A 16570-nucleotide genomic window follows, 5' to 3' on the forward strand; every position below is an offset into this window, starting at 1 on the left:
TACAATGATGTTGGCTTGAATGAATGATTGAGAAGATTCACAAACAGATGAATGCTAGGAAAAGCAGGAAAGTATTGTGGAGTTGTGGATTATAGGGTTGGAATTGGAAGTGCAGGTTAAGATGCAAAGAATAGGGCCTGGTGGATAGTGCAGCTGGAGTTGAAGCAATTGAAGGTGGATAGTGCAGTTGTGTTTTGCCTGAAAGTAGAGCTGTTTTTATGTAGATCTGAGTTACAAGAGATGATGCTGTAAACTAGAGAAGAAATGAAGCTTAAATGAAGTGCAGCTACTGATGAATTCTGATTAAACCAATTATGGTTTCATCGTATTTATGATGAAACCAAAATCGGTTTCATCTAATTTTTGGTCAGTGGTGGTGGTGGTGGTCGTCGGCGGGTGTTGGCGATGTTGCTGGTTTTAGTCAGTGGTGGTCTGCGGTGGTCGACAATGATGGTGCTGGCAGTTGATAATATGTGTTGTAGCATAGAGCATGGATCTATGTTATTGTGATGTTGTTGTATCCAAGACAACTGCAACATAAGATCCTTGTTGAATTTTTCTTGTAGTTGAATTTTGATGAAACCAATTAGGGTTTCATCTTATTTTATGATGAAACCAAAATCGGCTTCATCGGATTTATGATGAAACCAAAATCGGTTTCATCTAAATTTTGGTCAGTAGTGGTGGTGGTCGGTGGCGGCGGTGGTCGGAGGTGGCGGTGGTGGTCGGTGGCGGCGGTGGTGGTCGGAGATGGCGGTGGTGGTCGGTGGCGGCGGTCGGAGGTGGCGGTGGTGGTCGGTGGCGGCGGCAGTGGTGGTCGAAGGTGGCGGCGGCTATCGGAGGTGGTGGCGGTGGTGGTTGGCGGTGGCGGTCGGTGGCGGAGACCACGGTGGTGGTGGTCGGTGCGGTGGTAGAAGGTGGCGTTGCTTGTTGGTTGTGACAATATAATAAGAATTAAAGTGGGGTTGATTTTTGTTTTTGTTGGGGTGATTTAAACTAAGAGGGTAATATAGACCAATTATATTAAATGGGATTTTTGTGAACAATTTGTTTTGTTGGAGTTTTTGTGTATGGATAGTGACACTTTTGGGGTTATAACTCGCGGACCGTTTTGATTTTGATGAAAACCCAAAATTCAAGGAGAGTATTTTGTTGCCACTTAGGCGTTGTTGCACTAAAATGGGGCTTTTCCTGCTTCCCCTATTGGCCCGGCCCTGAAGGGATGAATTGGGGATCTGGATTGAAATAAAATACAGGGAAGTTGACTTTTTCGTATTGCTATCTAATAAAAAAACAAAAGGAAACAAAAGCGTGAGCCGTAAGATTTGAAGCGAATCTACGCTTCAGAATTAAAGCGTCCGCTTCATAAGTGCGCTTTGGAGAGTTTTAGTGAAATTTGGAGCGAAGCGTACGCTCGAAGCGTGAAGCGTACGCTTTTAAAAACCATGCTGGTGACCATGTGGATCTATAAATCAACATGTCTTGGTCTTTGAGCCGTTTCCCATCAAAATAGACTCCTCTTGAGCTAAATTACGATCCTCGGGTTTTTAGCCTATGTTGAACGCCTTGATAGGAAGTATGAGCATCCAGTGAATGGAATGCAACTTCCCTCATCAAGTTTTTCCACAATCATCTCTTGTGTCGAGCTACCGAGCCAGATGATATGAGAGACCAGAATGTCGCAATCATCTCACAATTAGATGATATGAGTGACAAAGTGCTGGACCGGCAATGCTGCAACTCATTGCGGCTGCCTACGTACCCTTCCCTACTCTAAAGGGATCAAGCACAAACCGTAGTTCATTCACGAAGGGACAGGAAACTTATTCAAACTTGTTTGCAAAGCCGTGGCTAAGCAATAGTAGTAATGGCCTGGTCCGTGTAGGTCATTCCGTCAAGATGCACAACGATTATGCATCATCGGGTCCGCGATATGGCATAGTGATGCCTAAGCATCAAATGACCTCTTCGAAAGGCTACGCAACTATAAATGAGCCTTAGGCATCATTCATATTCTTCCGGCTAAGCTATGAAGCTTACTTGGTGCATAGTCCTAATATGCACCTTCAACCAACTACCCCTCCCTATATATGTCTTAATGGAATTTCTACAAGTATGGAAAGGGGACCAAATTGACATGCCTTCTTCACTGTTCATCAGCAATGATTGCGTTCATCCGCAATGATTACGTTACTTCTCAATGATTGTGTTCATCCGCAATGATTGCGTACAATGATTTTGCAACACTCGTTCAGCCAGCTCTTTATATCCTGATGCACAATGATTGTGCTATATTAGCTCTAGGCCAATAGCCTCCATAATACGCAATGATTACGCTGCAATCTCAAGGCCACCTAACCAACTGGCCTAATGCATCATGATGATGCAACATTGGATTTTTGCCAATATGCCTACGCAATGTGCCTTCCTTGGCACCAAATATGGCCCCGGGCCAAATGCATCTCATTATGCAAAGGAAGCTTTGAATGAAGCTTCATCACACACAAATGGCGCATCTTTTATCATGCGCCGTGCTAAAAACACGGAGTGTTACATTACTCTACCAGCCGATATTATTAATTTGTCGGTGAAACCGATATATCAATTTGTACCTGACGATACACGCGTTTTAATCCTTGTATCATTGATATTTTTAGATATCATACAGATTTTTTCCGATACACAATAAAAATCTATAATATTAGCCGATAGAACCGATATTGACTACCTTGGGAACGATATAAATCTATTACAGGTACTAAGTTCATCCAATTGGAACCATCGAAAATGATCAACTCTTGAAAAAAGACATCTTTAACTATGATTATTTTTTTAATAATGTCAAATGGAATGGAAAGTCCATCGTAGTTGATTCATACTATTCTGGGTATGGTAGTCTATATGTAGACAAACACACCCCTTGTCTGGTTTCTAAATTCCTATGTATCGCGAAAATAAAATATCCCCATGGGAAACCCCCAAATAATAATTAAACCCTAGAATTTCAATTTCTCTGAAGAAAAAGAGGGGTCTCGATTGATTAAGGGTTTCAACAAGATTCATCTTGATTCGCTTATCCACTGAATCAGAATTAGAAAGCAAGTTGGTTTGTAAAAAATGGAACAACCTCATTCATCATCCAGCATTTCCTCTCCAACCTTTTCACCATGATCTTTTTTTTTTTTTAGGAAAGAGACTACTTCCATGAACAACATACAGGGCATATCAATATTGCATGGAGAAATATCACCATAGTGATAAATTAATCAAGCATCAAGTCAAAGCAAGACTAAACATATGATCAGAACTTCATACCATTATATAATCTAGATTATTGCTAAATATGTTTATCTTAATGTAACCAAGAATTAGCATACACACGCATAGGAAAATAATTGAAAAATATGATTTACTTACAATATAAATCAGGTGCTACATATGCACAAGTCCGTAAAAAGTTGATGATGGTACTGGATTTTGAATTCTTTTTAGTTTCCCCCAAGACAATACTTGTGGATTTCATGTCTCTGTGAATAGTTCTTTCTATGGCAAGGTGGTGAAGATACTCCAATCCATGGGCAACATCCAAAGCAATGGTCAGACGCATCATCCAAGAAAGAGGCTCTGCCTGGACATTATTCCGCATAAAGAAATGCTCACTGAGAGCTCCTCGAGGCAAAATAACTACAAAAATCACAACGGGTACTGAAATGATAACTAATTTCCACCCTTAACCAAATGAGGATTTTCCAATTAAGATCCTAACACCCCTTTGGAATTTCGTTCCTGGAGTTTGAATATTGATACTGTTAAGGATCGAGCAAGATAGAGGAAAACATAAACGCGCGGAAGCAATAAAAGATTACATTGATAATAATTCGGTATTTTTTCTCATTCATTCACCTTGAATATTTATACAAGACCATACTTGGGTTACAAGACACAAACCCTAAACCTACCGACTTTGCTACGTACGTAAACAGACCATCTATATGGACTGCATAACATCTTATGCATACTGCATAACATCTTATGCATACTGACCATCTATACGGACTGCATAACTTCTTATGCATACTGCATAACATCTTATACATTACGTATCTCCTAATACCCTCCCTCAAGATGGAGCATGTAGATCACGAATGCCCATCTTGGACCAAAAAAATTTAACTTCGATTTTCTTCTTTCTTCTTCTTTTTTCAACGCTTTTGCGAGAAAAAAAAAATCTTCAGACCGTAGTTTAAGGACGTTTCGGTCCCCTTCATAGTTTAAGGACATTACGGTCCCATTTTCGGAAGTTTAAGGACATTACGGTCCCATTTTCGTAGTTTTAGGACATCTCGGTCCCCTTCGGAAGTTTAAGGACGTTACGGTCCCCTTCGTAGTTTAAGGATGTTTCAGTCCCCTTCATAGTTTAGGGACATTTCGGTCCTCTTCGTAGTTTAAGGACATTTCGGTCCCATCTTTGTAGAATACTTCTTGTACTCTTGGTTTCTTGGTTTCTTCGATAGAATACTTTTTGTACTCTCTCGGCAACTCATAGGATTTTAACCTACTATTGTTGTTCTTTTTCTCATCACCTCTTGGTGATTTTTTTTTTCCACAACATGAATGTTATTTCTTCTTCTCTTGTTCCAGTCACGCTATTGTTGCGAAACCTTCACACTTCTTTGTTCTTCAAGATTCTCTCACAATCTTGTCGTATTTACAAAGTCTACCACAATTTGTAGGATCTCCAAGTTTCTGCCACAAACTCTTCAACCACACTTCACTTCTTCCAACATGTTTAACAGCTTTCTGCAATACCTCTGACAGAACTGTCACACTTGCTTCTGTTACGCTTCTGTAACGATTTTTCTTTGTAACACCCAAATTGTTACAAATTTTCAATAACACTTTCTTTTTTCTTTCTTTTTTTTTTCGCCGGACGTGAAACCCTAACTGCTTCTTTGTCCAAACTTTGAACTCGAGCTTCCCTGTTTTGCTACTCGGACAGTCGGACTTCTACATCTCATCTCATGAGTACCAACTCCATGGATGAATCTTCATCATCCATTCACTGCCAAGCTCCAACTTCATTCCCTGTCACTTCCGTGAACGTACTCACGATGATCAAAGCAACAACATTCTTCCAGTCTTCATCATCGAACCTTCTCTGCAACATCACGAGAATCACCAACAACTCAAGACAATTCGAACCCAGCTCGAGTTCTAATCTCCTGGTTCTTAACAAATTCTCGATTGCTTCTTAATGCTCAATTCTTTCTTTCCTTCTTCGTAGCACGACAAATACTAGAAAACCAACACAAAGCTCAACTCGCATTGGACCATTGTTTTCTCGACCAAACTCGGTCTTCGTTTTCACCAACAGACTCCGTCAATTTTTCACGGATCTTCTCAAACTCCAAATAAGTCGCACCCAATATTTCTTTCTTACTCGCAATCAATTACCCAATCGTAATATGGAAGCAGCAGTAACTTTCCTTGTTTTTATAAATCTCGGCCACTCGGTGGCTCACAACTATCTGCAAAGATGTCATAGACCATTGGCAACAGCCTCTGTTAGCTGTTTTCACGGCCATGACCTCTTCCCAATTCACGTCTTCCATCTTTCTCTTTTAGGTCGTCTGGAAGCCCAACCTTTGTAATCACACACAACTTGGCAGTATCCACTTTCTTGTTAACACACCTTTGTCACGACTTGACTTGTACCCTAGCTAGGTTTAGCCCGTAGTGAAAATACATCATTTTTTTTTATTTTTTTTTTCTCAAACCATAAACAAACTTGTGAACCTTGGCTTTCAATAATCCACCATACCCATGAAACCTTGTTTGTGTGCAGCGTGTTCTTTCTCTTTTCAAGACACACACGAACAGAACAAAGACGATCACTGCTTCACGTCCAATAAGTCACGTAGCAGTAAGATAAGCAATAAATCTTACGCCTTCTTCTCAGGAACCAAACTTCAAGACTAACTTCCCTAACTCTCGAACCCTAACACGATGAAACACTTCCCTAACTCTTTCTCCTTCTCCTCTCTCTTCCTCTCACCTCGCTCTGGTACCATGTTAAGGATCGAGCAAGAGAGAGGAGAGCATAAACGCGCGGAAGCAATAAAAGACTACATTGATAATAATTCGGTATTTTTTCTCATTCATTCACCTTGAATATTTATACAAGACCATACTTGGGTTACAAGACACAAACCCTAAACCTACCGACTTTGCTACGTACGTAAACAGACCATCTATATGGACTGCATAACATCTTATGCATACTGACCGTCTATACGGACTGCATAATTCTTATGCATACTGCACAACATCTTATACATTACGTATCTCCTAATAGTTACCAGTGTTAAATATTTTTAAACCGCTGCAATTAAAGGTCTGATAATTCCGAGAGATGCTGATTTGGCAGATAAATCTCTGCAATTTTCCCATCCTTACACCTCAACCCCAGGCCAGGAGAAAGGATCATTCCCTTCCCATTTAAAAGCGAGCAAGACCGGATAATTCAGCCCCGACAAGAAAATCCACGAGGGCTGGTATAACTTCGGTGTTACAAGCAACTCTAGAAGTATCTTGGCAACATGAGTTGTTACCAGTTGAGAAATCTCCTAACTTAAATTTAGCATTGGCCCCATCAAATAGTTATTACTTATATCTAGTCTCTCCAAGTGTACTATAACAATACAAATGAAATGTTGAATTCAAGTAAGAAACCCAACGAGAAAAATCGTAGAAAAACTAAGCATCATTCAAATACAATTATTATTACAAGATATGTTTAGTATTTATCATTTTGAAATGCAAAGACTATGATTATTTATTAACTTATACAAGAATTACAATATTGTAATGTTATCACACAAATCACAAAATGTTATATATTTCAACAACAAAAAGAAGTAACACAACGTATCATATATGAGAAACCTGAAATACTAGGAGACTTGAATTGCATAATATGTTTCTTATGCACCTCATATAAGATATTGATGTTGGTAATACGAAAAACCTATACTAAGTATAAACCTCGAAAAGCAAAAAACATCAATAGTAATCATGTTTTTTCATGTTGACAATTAAATTTTCATAAAGACGAACTAAGATAAATATCTATGTCTATATATATATTGCATTAATATTCATTAAACTTTTAATGTTTGTGTAGGTATGGAGGAAATATTATCGATCTTTCCAGATCGAATCTATCAACTTCAAACTTTTAGGTCCCGGAATTTTATAGGACTTCCTAAGAATGTGAAATGAATGCCTATTTAACCAAGTTTAACAGTAATAAAATTCTCTCAATTCTCTTTTGGAGCTCCTTATGTAGATAACTCTCTCCTAAACAAACCCTAAACTTAACAAAAATATAAAAACTTGTTTCCCAAGGTATCTACTACCTTTAGGAAATTTTCTTAAATTATTAAAGAGGAAGGATCCATGGACACTCTTAGATTGACAATACCAAACATGATTTGCGTCATTTTCGTCGCAAAACTCAAACGACAATGAATTTGAATCTAACATTTTGATGATACGTTCCTCTTATAAGACTACACATTCCTACGAAAATGAGCACAATTGGAGACGTATAACACCACCATATACCCCTTTGGATATTAGTTGTTAAAAGTTAACGGTTGAAATTAAGATCCGTAGATGGTGAGGTTTGGTATCTCGAATTGAGCTCATTTTTGGTAGGAATGTAAATTCTTATAAGAGGACAATCAAAATGATATATTCAAATTCATTTTCGTTTGGTTTTTGCGGTGAAAATGACGCAAATCATGTATGATAGTGTCCATCTAAGAGTGTCCGTGGATCCCTTAAAATAAACTTTCTAGACTATTCTAAAATTAGCCTAATTAATAAATCCGAATTTTAATTATTTTACTATTAAAAATACCATTAATAAAATACAAATAATAATAGGAAAATAAAAGATTTAGTTTTTATAAATCTCCCTTCATTAATCTACCGGTGTTGGAGAAGATTCGTCTTTCCGGTACCATGTTCTGCATGCCTAACTCGTTGATGAGCATCTTCAAAAATGTGAACTGATGCAGTGAAAAAAAACTTTATGTACCGCATAGTAGCATGACGTATAATGGGAACCCAAAACGGATCTACATAGTACAAGTTCTCTTATTATGGTAGATAAGCCTCTAACCTTGTGCATACGCACCGGAAAAAATCACAATATTAATAATATAAAGTTATGCAAATAGACAATAATATGTATAAACCCAAAGCATTATTGGGTTATAGGGTTTGAACTTATAACGATATGTTGTAAACTAAAAATAGTGTCTCATATTAACTTTTTCTTCTGCGCATCTCCCTTGGGAAAGAAACATTTTACAATTAAGTCGGAAAATGAAATATAAACGTCTAATTATGGAACCAAGGCAGGGAACACTAGGCTAAAATATAGTAGTGATCTTAGTTTGCTTAAAAATAATTAGTCACATGTAAGCAAATTAGTATTTGGTTTCTCTTGTTTTGCACATTCCTTGCCTTCATAAAAAGGATTAACACGTACAATGTGCATGAGCCACCTCTAGAATGTTACCTATATGTATTAATCTAATCTTAATTCAATAAAATTATATAGTATCAAATTGATGACAACCAAACATGAACCCACTACCAAGTCGTGGCATTCATACACATCATTGGTGTTTGTCCTGATCACATACAAATCGGTGTATTCCTGACTGCATGCAAACCCTTACATCTATGATCAACATAACCCAATACTGCCTTTCCTTGTAAATTTACATTCCTTGCTCTCTCCATTCTTTTATGGGAGTCCACAACTGCATGCCTTCATTCTATCAGTAAGTTCTCAGATGGAAAATCATTGACGGAAGGAATAAGTAATAGATATGATTCGCAAGGGCTAACCCTAGACGATCTATGAACGAAATTACCTTTAGCATCCCACCATCCGAAAATAATAGAACGGTCCAGCACAATCTTACAATGGCAATCATGTAACCTTTTCACTGTCTTCTCCAATTACCCTTAAAAAATAAATAGTCTTTTCCACAGAAAAATCACGTACCTTTAGAGGGAATTTACACACAATAAAATCTTTCCCTTAAATTATTTTTTTTCATTTAACAGTATGATCCTGCATGCATGATCCATCCAGATCATAGGAAGGGTTAACGATAGTCCTTCGCTTTGTAGTTTCCCCGAACATTCTAAGCATTCCTTTCATTCCAAATTATACAGCTCACAACATAGAAATTAAATATAGTTCAGAGAAATTACCTTCCAAGAGAGGAGATGACTGCATATGGGACTCGTCGACTCCATTAGTACAATTTGGAATCTTTCTCGTCGACTCCATTCGTACAATTTGGTATCTTTCTGCCATTTTGTTTTGCATGTAGCCTAACCTTCATATCCAGAGGGTGTTAACTTTTACAAAAGTTTGACTCATATTTATCCTTTATTTAATTATGGAACTTGATCGCCTTAATTCTCTAGCAATATGGTGTGAAATGTCAATAGAACAATCCAGTGACGAAAATGTGCACGTACCATGTAAATTCTTGATTTGGCTGATGTTTCCATTGGTATTTGTTTGTGATAGATTTTGAGATCAATCTAGTACTTCTTAAAAGTATTATGGTCGTTATTCCAGCATGCAAATATTATTTTAGCAATCTTCATGACGTAGATAATTTTTTGTTTACCCGCGGAAGTTCTTGTTCTCTCTTCATTGTGACATTAACAACAATTAAATTATGGATTGTGGAAGTGAGGAACTTCTTTTTTTCACTATTGTGGAGTATCTCGTTTGTAAAGACCTTCAAGCTCGTCAACGCTATTAATTAGACTAGTCAAGAGACGAGCTAGCCGCTAAGGACTCGATTAGTTTAAAACGAACGTTAATTAATATAAACTAATATAATAATTATTAGATATGAAACTAGTATCGTTAGATAGATCTCGAAAAGTTACGCAGAATGGACTACTTGAACGTGTCATTCGGAAAACGGACGCAGAAGATATCACCAGACTTGTTGAAGGGCAAAATAGTCATTTTGCAGCTTAGCCGACCTAGTCTCCCCATATCCAAGTGATGGGTGCCTTTATAGATTTCTTTGACCTTATCTTCACCCACCGAGAACAAAAAATTCGTATTCCTCTTCATTCTCTTCTCTTTTATTCTTCTTTCTTCTCCTCCTCCCCTGTTCGGTAGCTGCTGCAATTCTGAGAGTGTGAGATCGAGAGGACAAGAGATGGAAACATGATTAAGAAATCAGTTTGAAGTGTAAGTGGGTTAGGAATGAATTAAGAGGAGAGAAATAATACATGTGATGCCGATATGGAATGAGAAATCGAAGTTAGGGTTATTGGAGGTTAGACTTTTAGATTTGGTCTTGAGATTTTATTCAATTAATCAGTGTTTTGAGTAACCGATGGATGAAGAATGAGAGGGTTGGTGTTTAATTGAAGTTTTGAAGTGTATTCAGTGATGAATCAAGGAATTAGGGTTTGTAAGAAGAACTCAGAGAAGCTGAAATTGAAGATGTGAAGAAGGTTGTTATAGTTTTGATTTAGGGATTTGGTTACAGAGAAGACGATTAAGAGATTCGCAGAATTAGGGTTCTGTTCTAGTGTTTCTGAGAATCAAAGGTAATGATGAGGATTGAGGGGTTGTTGTTGTTGTTAATCTTGAGATGATGTTGAATGAACATAGTTGGTGGGTTGTTGTAGTTTCAAGAAGAATTGAAGAATCGATTCAAAACAAGAAGATGAGCTGATCTCAATTTTGCTGGAATGGAACTATTTAAGGTAATTGTTTCAACATATGCTCTCTTAAAATAAATGCAAGAAAAATTACTTATCCCCAACAGGCTTAGCAAAAATATGAAGCAAAACACCTTGATCTGAAACCGCTTCGGCTTCATTTTCGGCCCTAGAAATCCCAAGAGTTTTATCTAATTTCTATTTATCTTTCTCTTCTGTGATTTTTCTCTAACTAGGGGTGGGATTGAGGAGTGTTTGCTCTAGTAAAAAACTTCTTCAAGAAATGAAGAAATTGGAAAAAAAAATCATGGACAATCATCAAACTCCGATTACATCAGAAAAGGAAGAAGAAGAAGAACAAGTTAGAAACTGGCTTGATTTGCCTTCTGATATTCTGGCTCTTATATTTCTGAAATTAGGGGCAATTGATATCTTACTTTGGGCTCAAGCAGTTTGTTCTGTTTGGCGGAATTTTTCCAAACAGCCTATGTTGTTTCGTGCTGTAGATCTGAGGAAAAGGTGGGGTATCTTTGATGATATCGATATGCAAAAGATTGCCGAAGAAGCCGTGGATAGGAGTTGTGGCCAGTTGGTTGAGTTCTCTATGTCAGATTGTGGTAGCAATGACATTTTAACATATGTTGCTTATAAGTAAGTGAATAGTATCTCTCAGTTGATTGCATTTGCATTTTTATCAGCTATCTGTCGAGTATGAGTTTTCATAGTGCACCACTCTTCTGAGCTTGATAAATCTTATTTTAGACAAGTACCCAGTTGTAGGCTAATTGGAGATATTCTAGTTTACCAAGATTGGGAAATTCTTCTACTTATAACCTACCATTGTAAAACATTGACTCGTTTGTGTGCCTTCCAACATTCTTTGTAATTCCTCCGTGTTAATCCCTTATTTGTTTCCAGGTCTGGTGCATTGAGATGTCTTCGGCTTGAAAATTGCTATCGACTTAGCCGTGATGCATTGATAAACATGGCCAAGAAAGTTGTTTTTTCTTGGTGGATAAGCTTGATGATGTGCTTAAAACTGTTGGAAAAGCATGCCCTCAGCTAAAATCATTCCAGCTCAACTATCTAAGTGTTGTGATAACACAACAAATTAACAATCAGGAAGGATAAAATGTGATAAAAATGAAGGATAAATCTCAAATCCGTGAGGATTGAGCCAAATCTGTGTTCATCAGAACGCAGCCAAAGGGTTTTAGTTTCATTAACTTTCAGATAATGAAGAGATGAACTCTTCTTACAACAACCTTATAGCCAAAAATTAACCTTAAGACTACCTCAACGGATCGGACACACATGTCACAGATCCAACGGACACAATTAACTAAACAGAAAATGATATGGCACTCTCAACTAACTACTATTGGCAGCCATTACGGTAGCCCCTACCTTCCACACTGTGACACTAAGCTACAGGCCGCAACACAGAGCCGTCTGATGCTGATGCTGAAGCATTAGCCATTGCAGAGAACATGCCTCAGCTGCGTTTTCTTCATCTTTTCGGGAATACATTGACCAATGTGGGGTTGAGGGCCGTTCTAGGTGGCTGCCTGCACCTTGAATCTCTCGACCTCCGTCAATGTTTCAATGTTAATCTAAAAGGGTGTCTACTGGAGAGTTGTGGAGATAGGCATATTAAAGTAAGGCTCCCAAATGACTCCAGTGACGACTGTCACTTTGATGTTTCAATCTACGGTAGCTACTACAGAGACTTGAATTAGGTTGTGTCGATGAATACAGCTAAGAATAGTTTTGAAGAGTATTAAATACTAACTTTCGATCGGAATGGTTGTGATTTCCTTGACTGCTGTCTCTTGCCCGACTCTTAGTTAGATTTTTCTGTCCTCTTTGTTTGAAGAGTTGAATTGCTTGTTTTATAATTTCTTTGTTCTTATTTGTCTAAGAGCTTCTCCAATGGAATGTATGTGAGGGAAAAAGTCTTAATCCACATAGGATACACAATCATATTTTAGAAAAATCATCTCCAACACATTGATGTGTGGATGAGGTGGCAAAAAAAAAAAGTTAGACATCCTCTGGATGAACCTCTAGTTTTAGACATTCACTTAGAGGATGTCTTCCCTTCCTAGTCACATTTTTACTAATAAAAATTAATGAGGATAATAACTGAAATTGTTTTAACCAATTATATACCTACAAATAAGTTAAGGAAGATGAAACAATCTAATGGGTTGGAGATAAAATTTATTTTTTTCCTAATATTTAGGATTTTATACCTAAAGGATGTCTTAAAAGTGATGCCACGTATGAAACATCCACACTCACAATTGGAGAAGCTCTAAGACACAACTAGAACTTCCTACGACAACTTTGTTATCTATTCTTTGTGTACAAGGTCAGGATTACTCTCAGTAGTATCAGTGTTACTATCACTAGCATCACAAGTTGTCAGATTTTGTAAAAATTACAAGCATAAACATCCCCACACATCAAAGGAACTACTGGTACCAAGATTGAGGTTTGGGCTTGGGCTTGAATTTCCGACAAGGAAAATTCAATTAATCAAACAAAAAAATTTAGAAGGAAAATGGGAATATGTAGCTAGAATGTATACCATTCAAATTGAATATTAGCATTAGTTTTGATGTAGATCAATTCATGGGAGCACAACATGCACAATAACCCATTATCGAAATAAAGCTGATTCTAAGGTTTGAAATACCAATGCCTTGTGAAAACAAGACCTTCTAGAAGAATTTGAGCACACAACTCGCCGAAGCTCTTGGAAGACTTGAAATATTTGCTATTAGCTTTTTGCTTTTCCCATGTGAAGCCGACTCAAAAGAAACATCCAATGCTTGCATAGCTTTTGCATTATTCAAAACTAGTTTCAACCATCTCATCTACCTTGAGTTGCCAGTAAATTTGTTGAAGCTAGCTAACTTCAGATGTTGTAGAAAAGAACATCTGGTAGACACCATTCCAATTGCCCAACCATCATCTTCATTGATATTGTTATCTTCACCCTCAGCAGCGTCATGGTAGTGGTTGTCTTCAACCCCATCATCACCTGAACTGTCATCGTTGTCTTCTTCTTCGCTGGGGAAAGCCGAAACAAACTAGATTTGAAAAGAAAAAAGATTCACACCATAAGTATAACAGGTTAGCAAATGCAATCTAAAACTTGGTCTGTGATAAATCTAATGAGGGAAAAAAGTTTTGTGCGCTTGTAACTTACCCCTTCAAATTCGAGTGACACTAGATTAGGTGCTTTTTCGAGCAAACCAATTAGTGCTTTATCAGCGGTTACTTTCTGAGTCAGATGCAACCGGTTCAAATTATGATATGAAGGTAAAGTCTTCAATAAATCGTCTGCAACAGAGAGTACCTGTTCATGACAAGGCAATATGAGTACGGTTTTTCCATAGAACATCACAAACATAAACTTACTAAAGATAGCAGCAAGCAAGAAGTATAACCTGTAGGGTTCGGTCAGAAATTTTCAGATACACAACATGTGTAATTGCTTGAAGAAACTTACTTACAACTGCACCATAATCAGTCACTGCACCAAATTCTTCAAAGAAAAAGTCAAGGTGTACTTCAACTAGTTTTGGGATGCTAGACAGAGCATAATCCTTTGCTGCCCTACCTTGGTAGGTGAGAGTCTGCAGACTTGGTGCATGAATTTTGAGAGCACAGTTCTGAAAACCGTCTTAATAAGCATTTCAGTGCAGGATTTGAAATACAAAAATTCTTCATATCAGACCAGGTGCAGCTTCCCATACACAAAAACACTAGTACTGGGCAATTGGAAAAGAGTTGCTCATTACAGCACTCATCTCCAAATTCCACCCCAATAAGCATAAGTTTTCTTAATCGTGGAAAAGATATACATTCAGGAAAACGGATACATTTGAGGGCATGAATCTAGCCTCAAATGAGTTAATGACTCACAAGTATAAAGAGACGATGGCATCGAAATTGGGTTTTCTTGGTTCAATCTGAGAGCAAGTGTTTCAACTCTGTGACTTATTGCTATAGAGATCCACTTGTTAATTTGAGGTTCGCTCAAGTGGACATCCGAGTCGAGAAAGAATTCCTCTATGTTTGACTCATCGTGAAGCTCCAACGTTGTATCCACAAAATCCATGAATTTATTGACCTGCGAGGAACCCTCCTCGAACCCAAAATGAAGGGTAGGAATAGACCTCCATATGTATTTCCATCGTTTAGATGATACAATAGTTTGAGCAGCAACACGAGTATCAACAAAAGAGAGGATATGATGAAGAATTGAGGCTGGCAAGTTGCTAATCCTATCCTCTGCCTCACTCATATTGTTTTGTTGAGTACACGGATAATTCTGTTTAAAATGAAACTCAAATGAAAATTCAGATCAACATGAAATTAGTGGGTTCAAATTGCAGAAGCTACAAAACTATCAGAGAAAAATAGCTGAAATTAGAGAAACAATTACAAAGACCGTCGTACATCGTCAAGAATTCTTCTATCATCAACAAAATCGTCAAGAATTCTCTAGTCGAACATCGTTACTGACTGAAAATGCTAATTCGGTTTACCTAAATCGTCAAGAATTCTTCTATCATCAAGAAAATCTTATCTGTATGGTCATGCTAGCATCTATTGATTATCACACATCTCATTTATTGATATGAAGGACACAAAAAGATGAATCTGACTCTAAACCTAACAAATTTTTGATATTATACTGAAATTGGATGCTACTACTTACCAGTAGTGATCTTGGACTGCTTCGTTCAACACTCGGAATTCAGGGAGACATGATTCCGGAGATGATCAAGCTGTTGATTATCGGAAGTTGCTATAGAAATTTCGCCTCTTTCAATAGTTGTCTCGATTCGTTTTGGGGATTTTTTTACAGAGAAGGAGTCTAGAGATGCTGGAAAAGTTAGAGCAAAATAAATTGGCTAGAAATTCGGGATTTTTCTTTAAATATTTTTAGTGTACTCCTTGTTTTGGAGTTGAGGAGGAGAGAGTATAGTAGTATATGTTCATTCTTTTTTTTTTCTAAACTTGGGTTAAAGCCCAAAGAATATATCTAAACCTTCAAGAGGCTATTACCTACAAGTCCAAGAAGTCGGGAAAGAAAAAATAAATAAATCTCCTGGTTCTCGATGCTGACAAGTCTTGAACGCATGTGGTTCGTATCATTACCCAACGCCTCTTCTAATATACAACAGTCACATCGGCACGTCTACCATTGTTGAGTGAAGTGTGGCCTAGTTACAGTGTGGCCTAGTTAGAGTTAATAATTTGAAGAACGAAAATGGTGGTTATTATAGACTATACTGATTTTCCTTTTTTGGGAACGTGATGACATCACACAAAATACTAATGAAATGTGATATTAAGATGGTAAAGTATTTGGGTAGTATCACTAGTGACCTAGTGACCTGAGGTGTAAAGCTTGTGAGACCAAAATTACGTATCTAAACGCGGAAAAGAAAAACAATTGGGATAAATTTCTCCAACTAGAAGGGAACAAGGTTGAACTGCACAAAAATAAACTGAGAGTGCTAAAATTTATTGTTGAGAGTAAATTGGTTGTAGCGATCTGACTCTATGGACAGAAATTCTATCTCCATAAACGTACCACCAGTTTTCGATGGCTCAAACTACTTGTGGTAGAAAATCGATATGCGTGCTTTTCTTCAAGCTCATGATTTTCAAACATGGGTACATGTTGTTAATGGCTATGATCCTGCGGTTAATACAGAATGCTCCTAAGGACATTGGTAGACATAGTCTAGAAGAAATCCTT

General features: G+C 37.5%; 1 protein-coding gene and 1 long non-coding RNA gene across 2 annotated transcripts; one reads left to right on the top strand and one right to left on the bottom strand.

Annotated features, from left to right (window-relative positions):
* Positions 1-10175: 10175 nt before the first annotated feature.
* On the top strand, positions 10176-12046 carry LOC113278411 (putative F-box/LRR-repeat protein 23). Its single transcript, XM_026527261.1, has 3 exons — positions 10176-10830; positions 11022-11436; positions 11704-12046. The coding sequence occupies exons 2-3, from the start codon at positions 11069-11071 to the stop codon at positions 11849-11851; spliced, it is 516 nt and encodes a 171-aa protein (XP_026383046.1). The 5' UTR covers positions 10176-10830; positions 11022-11068; the 3' UTR covers positions 11852-12046.
* Positions 12047-13366: 1320 nt separating this feature from the next.
* On the bottom strand, positions 13367-15707 carry LOC113284168. The gene is made up of 4 exons (XR_003327968.1): positions 15521-15707; positions 14244-15130; positions 14003-14152; positions 13367-13883 (listed from the first exon to the last, which is right to left on the bottom strand). It is a non-coding gene; the product is annotated as an uncharacterized LOC113284168 (long non-coding RNA).
* Positions 15708-16570: the final 863 nt, after the last annotated feature.

This window comes from Papaver somniferum, chromosome 5 (assembly GCF_003573695.1).
Source record: "Papaver somniferum cultivar HN1 chromosome 5, ASM357369v1, whole genome shotgun sequence".
In the NCBI taxonomy this organism is placed as follows: domain Eukaryota; kingdom Viridiplantae; phylum Streptophyta; class Magnoliopsida; order Ranunculales; family Papaveraceae; genus Papaver; species Papaver somniferum.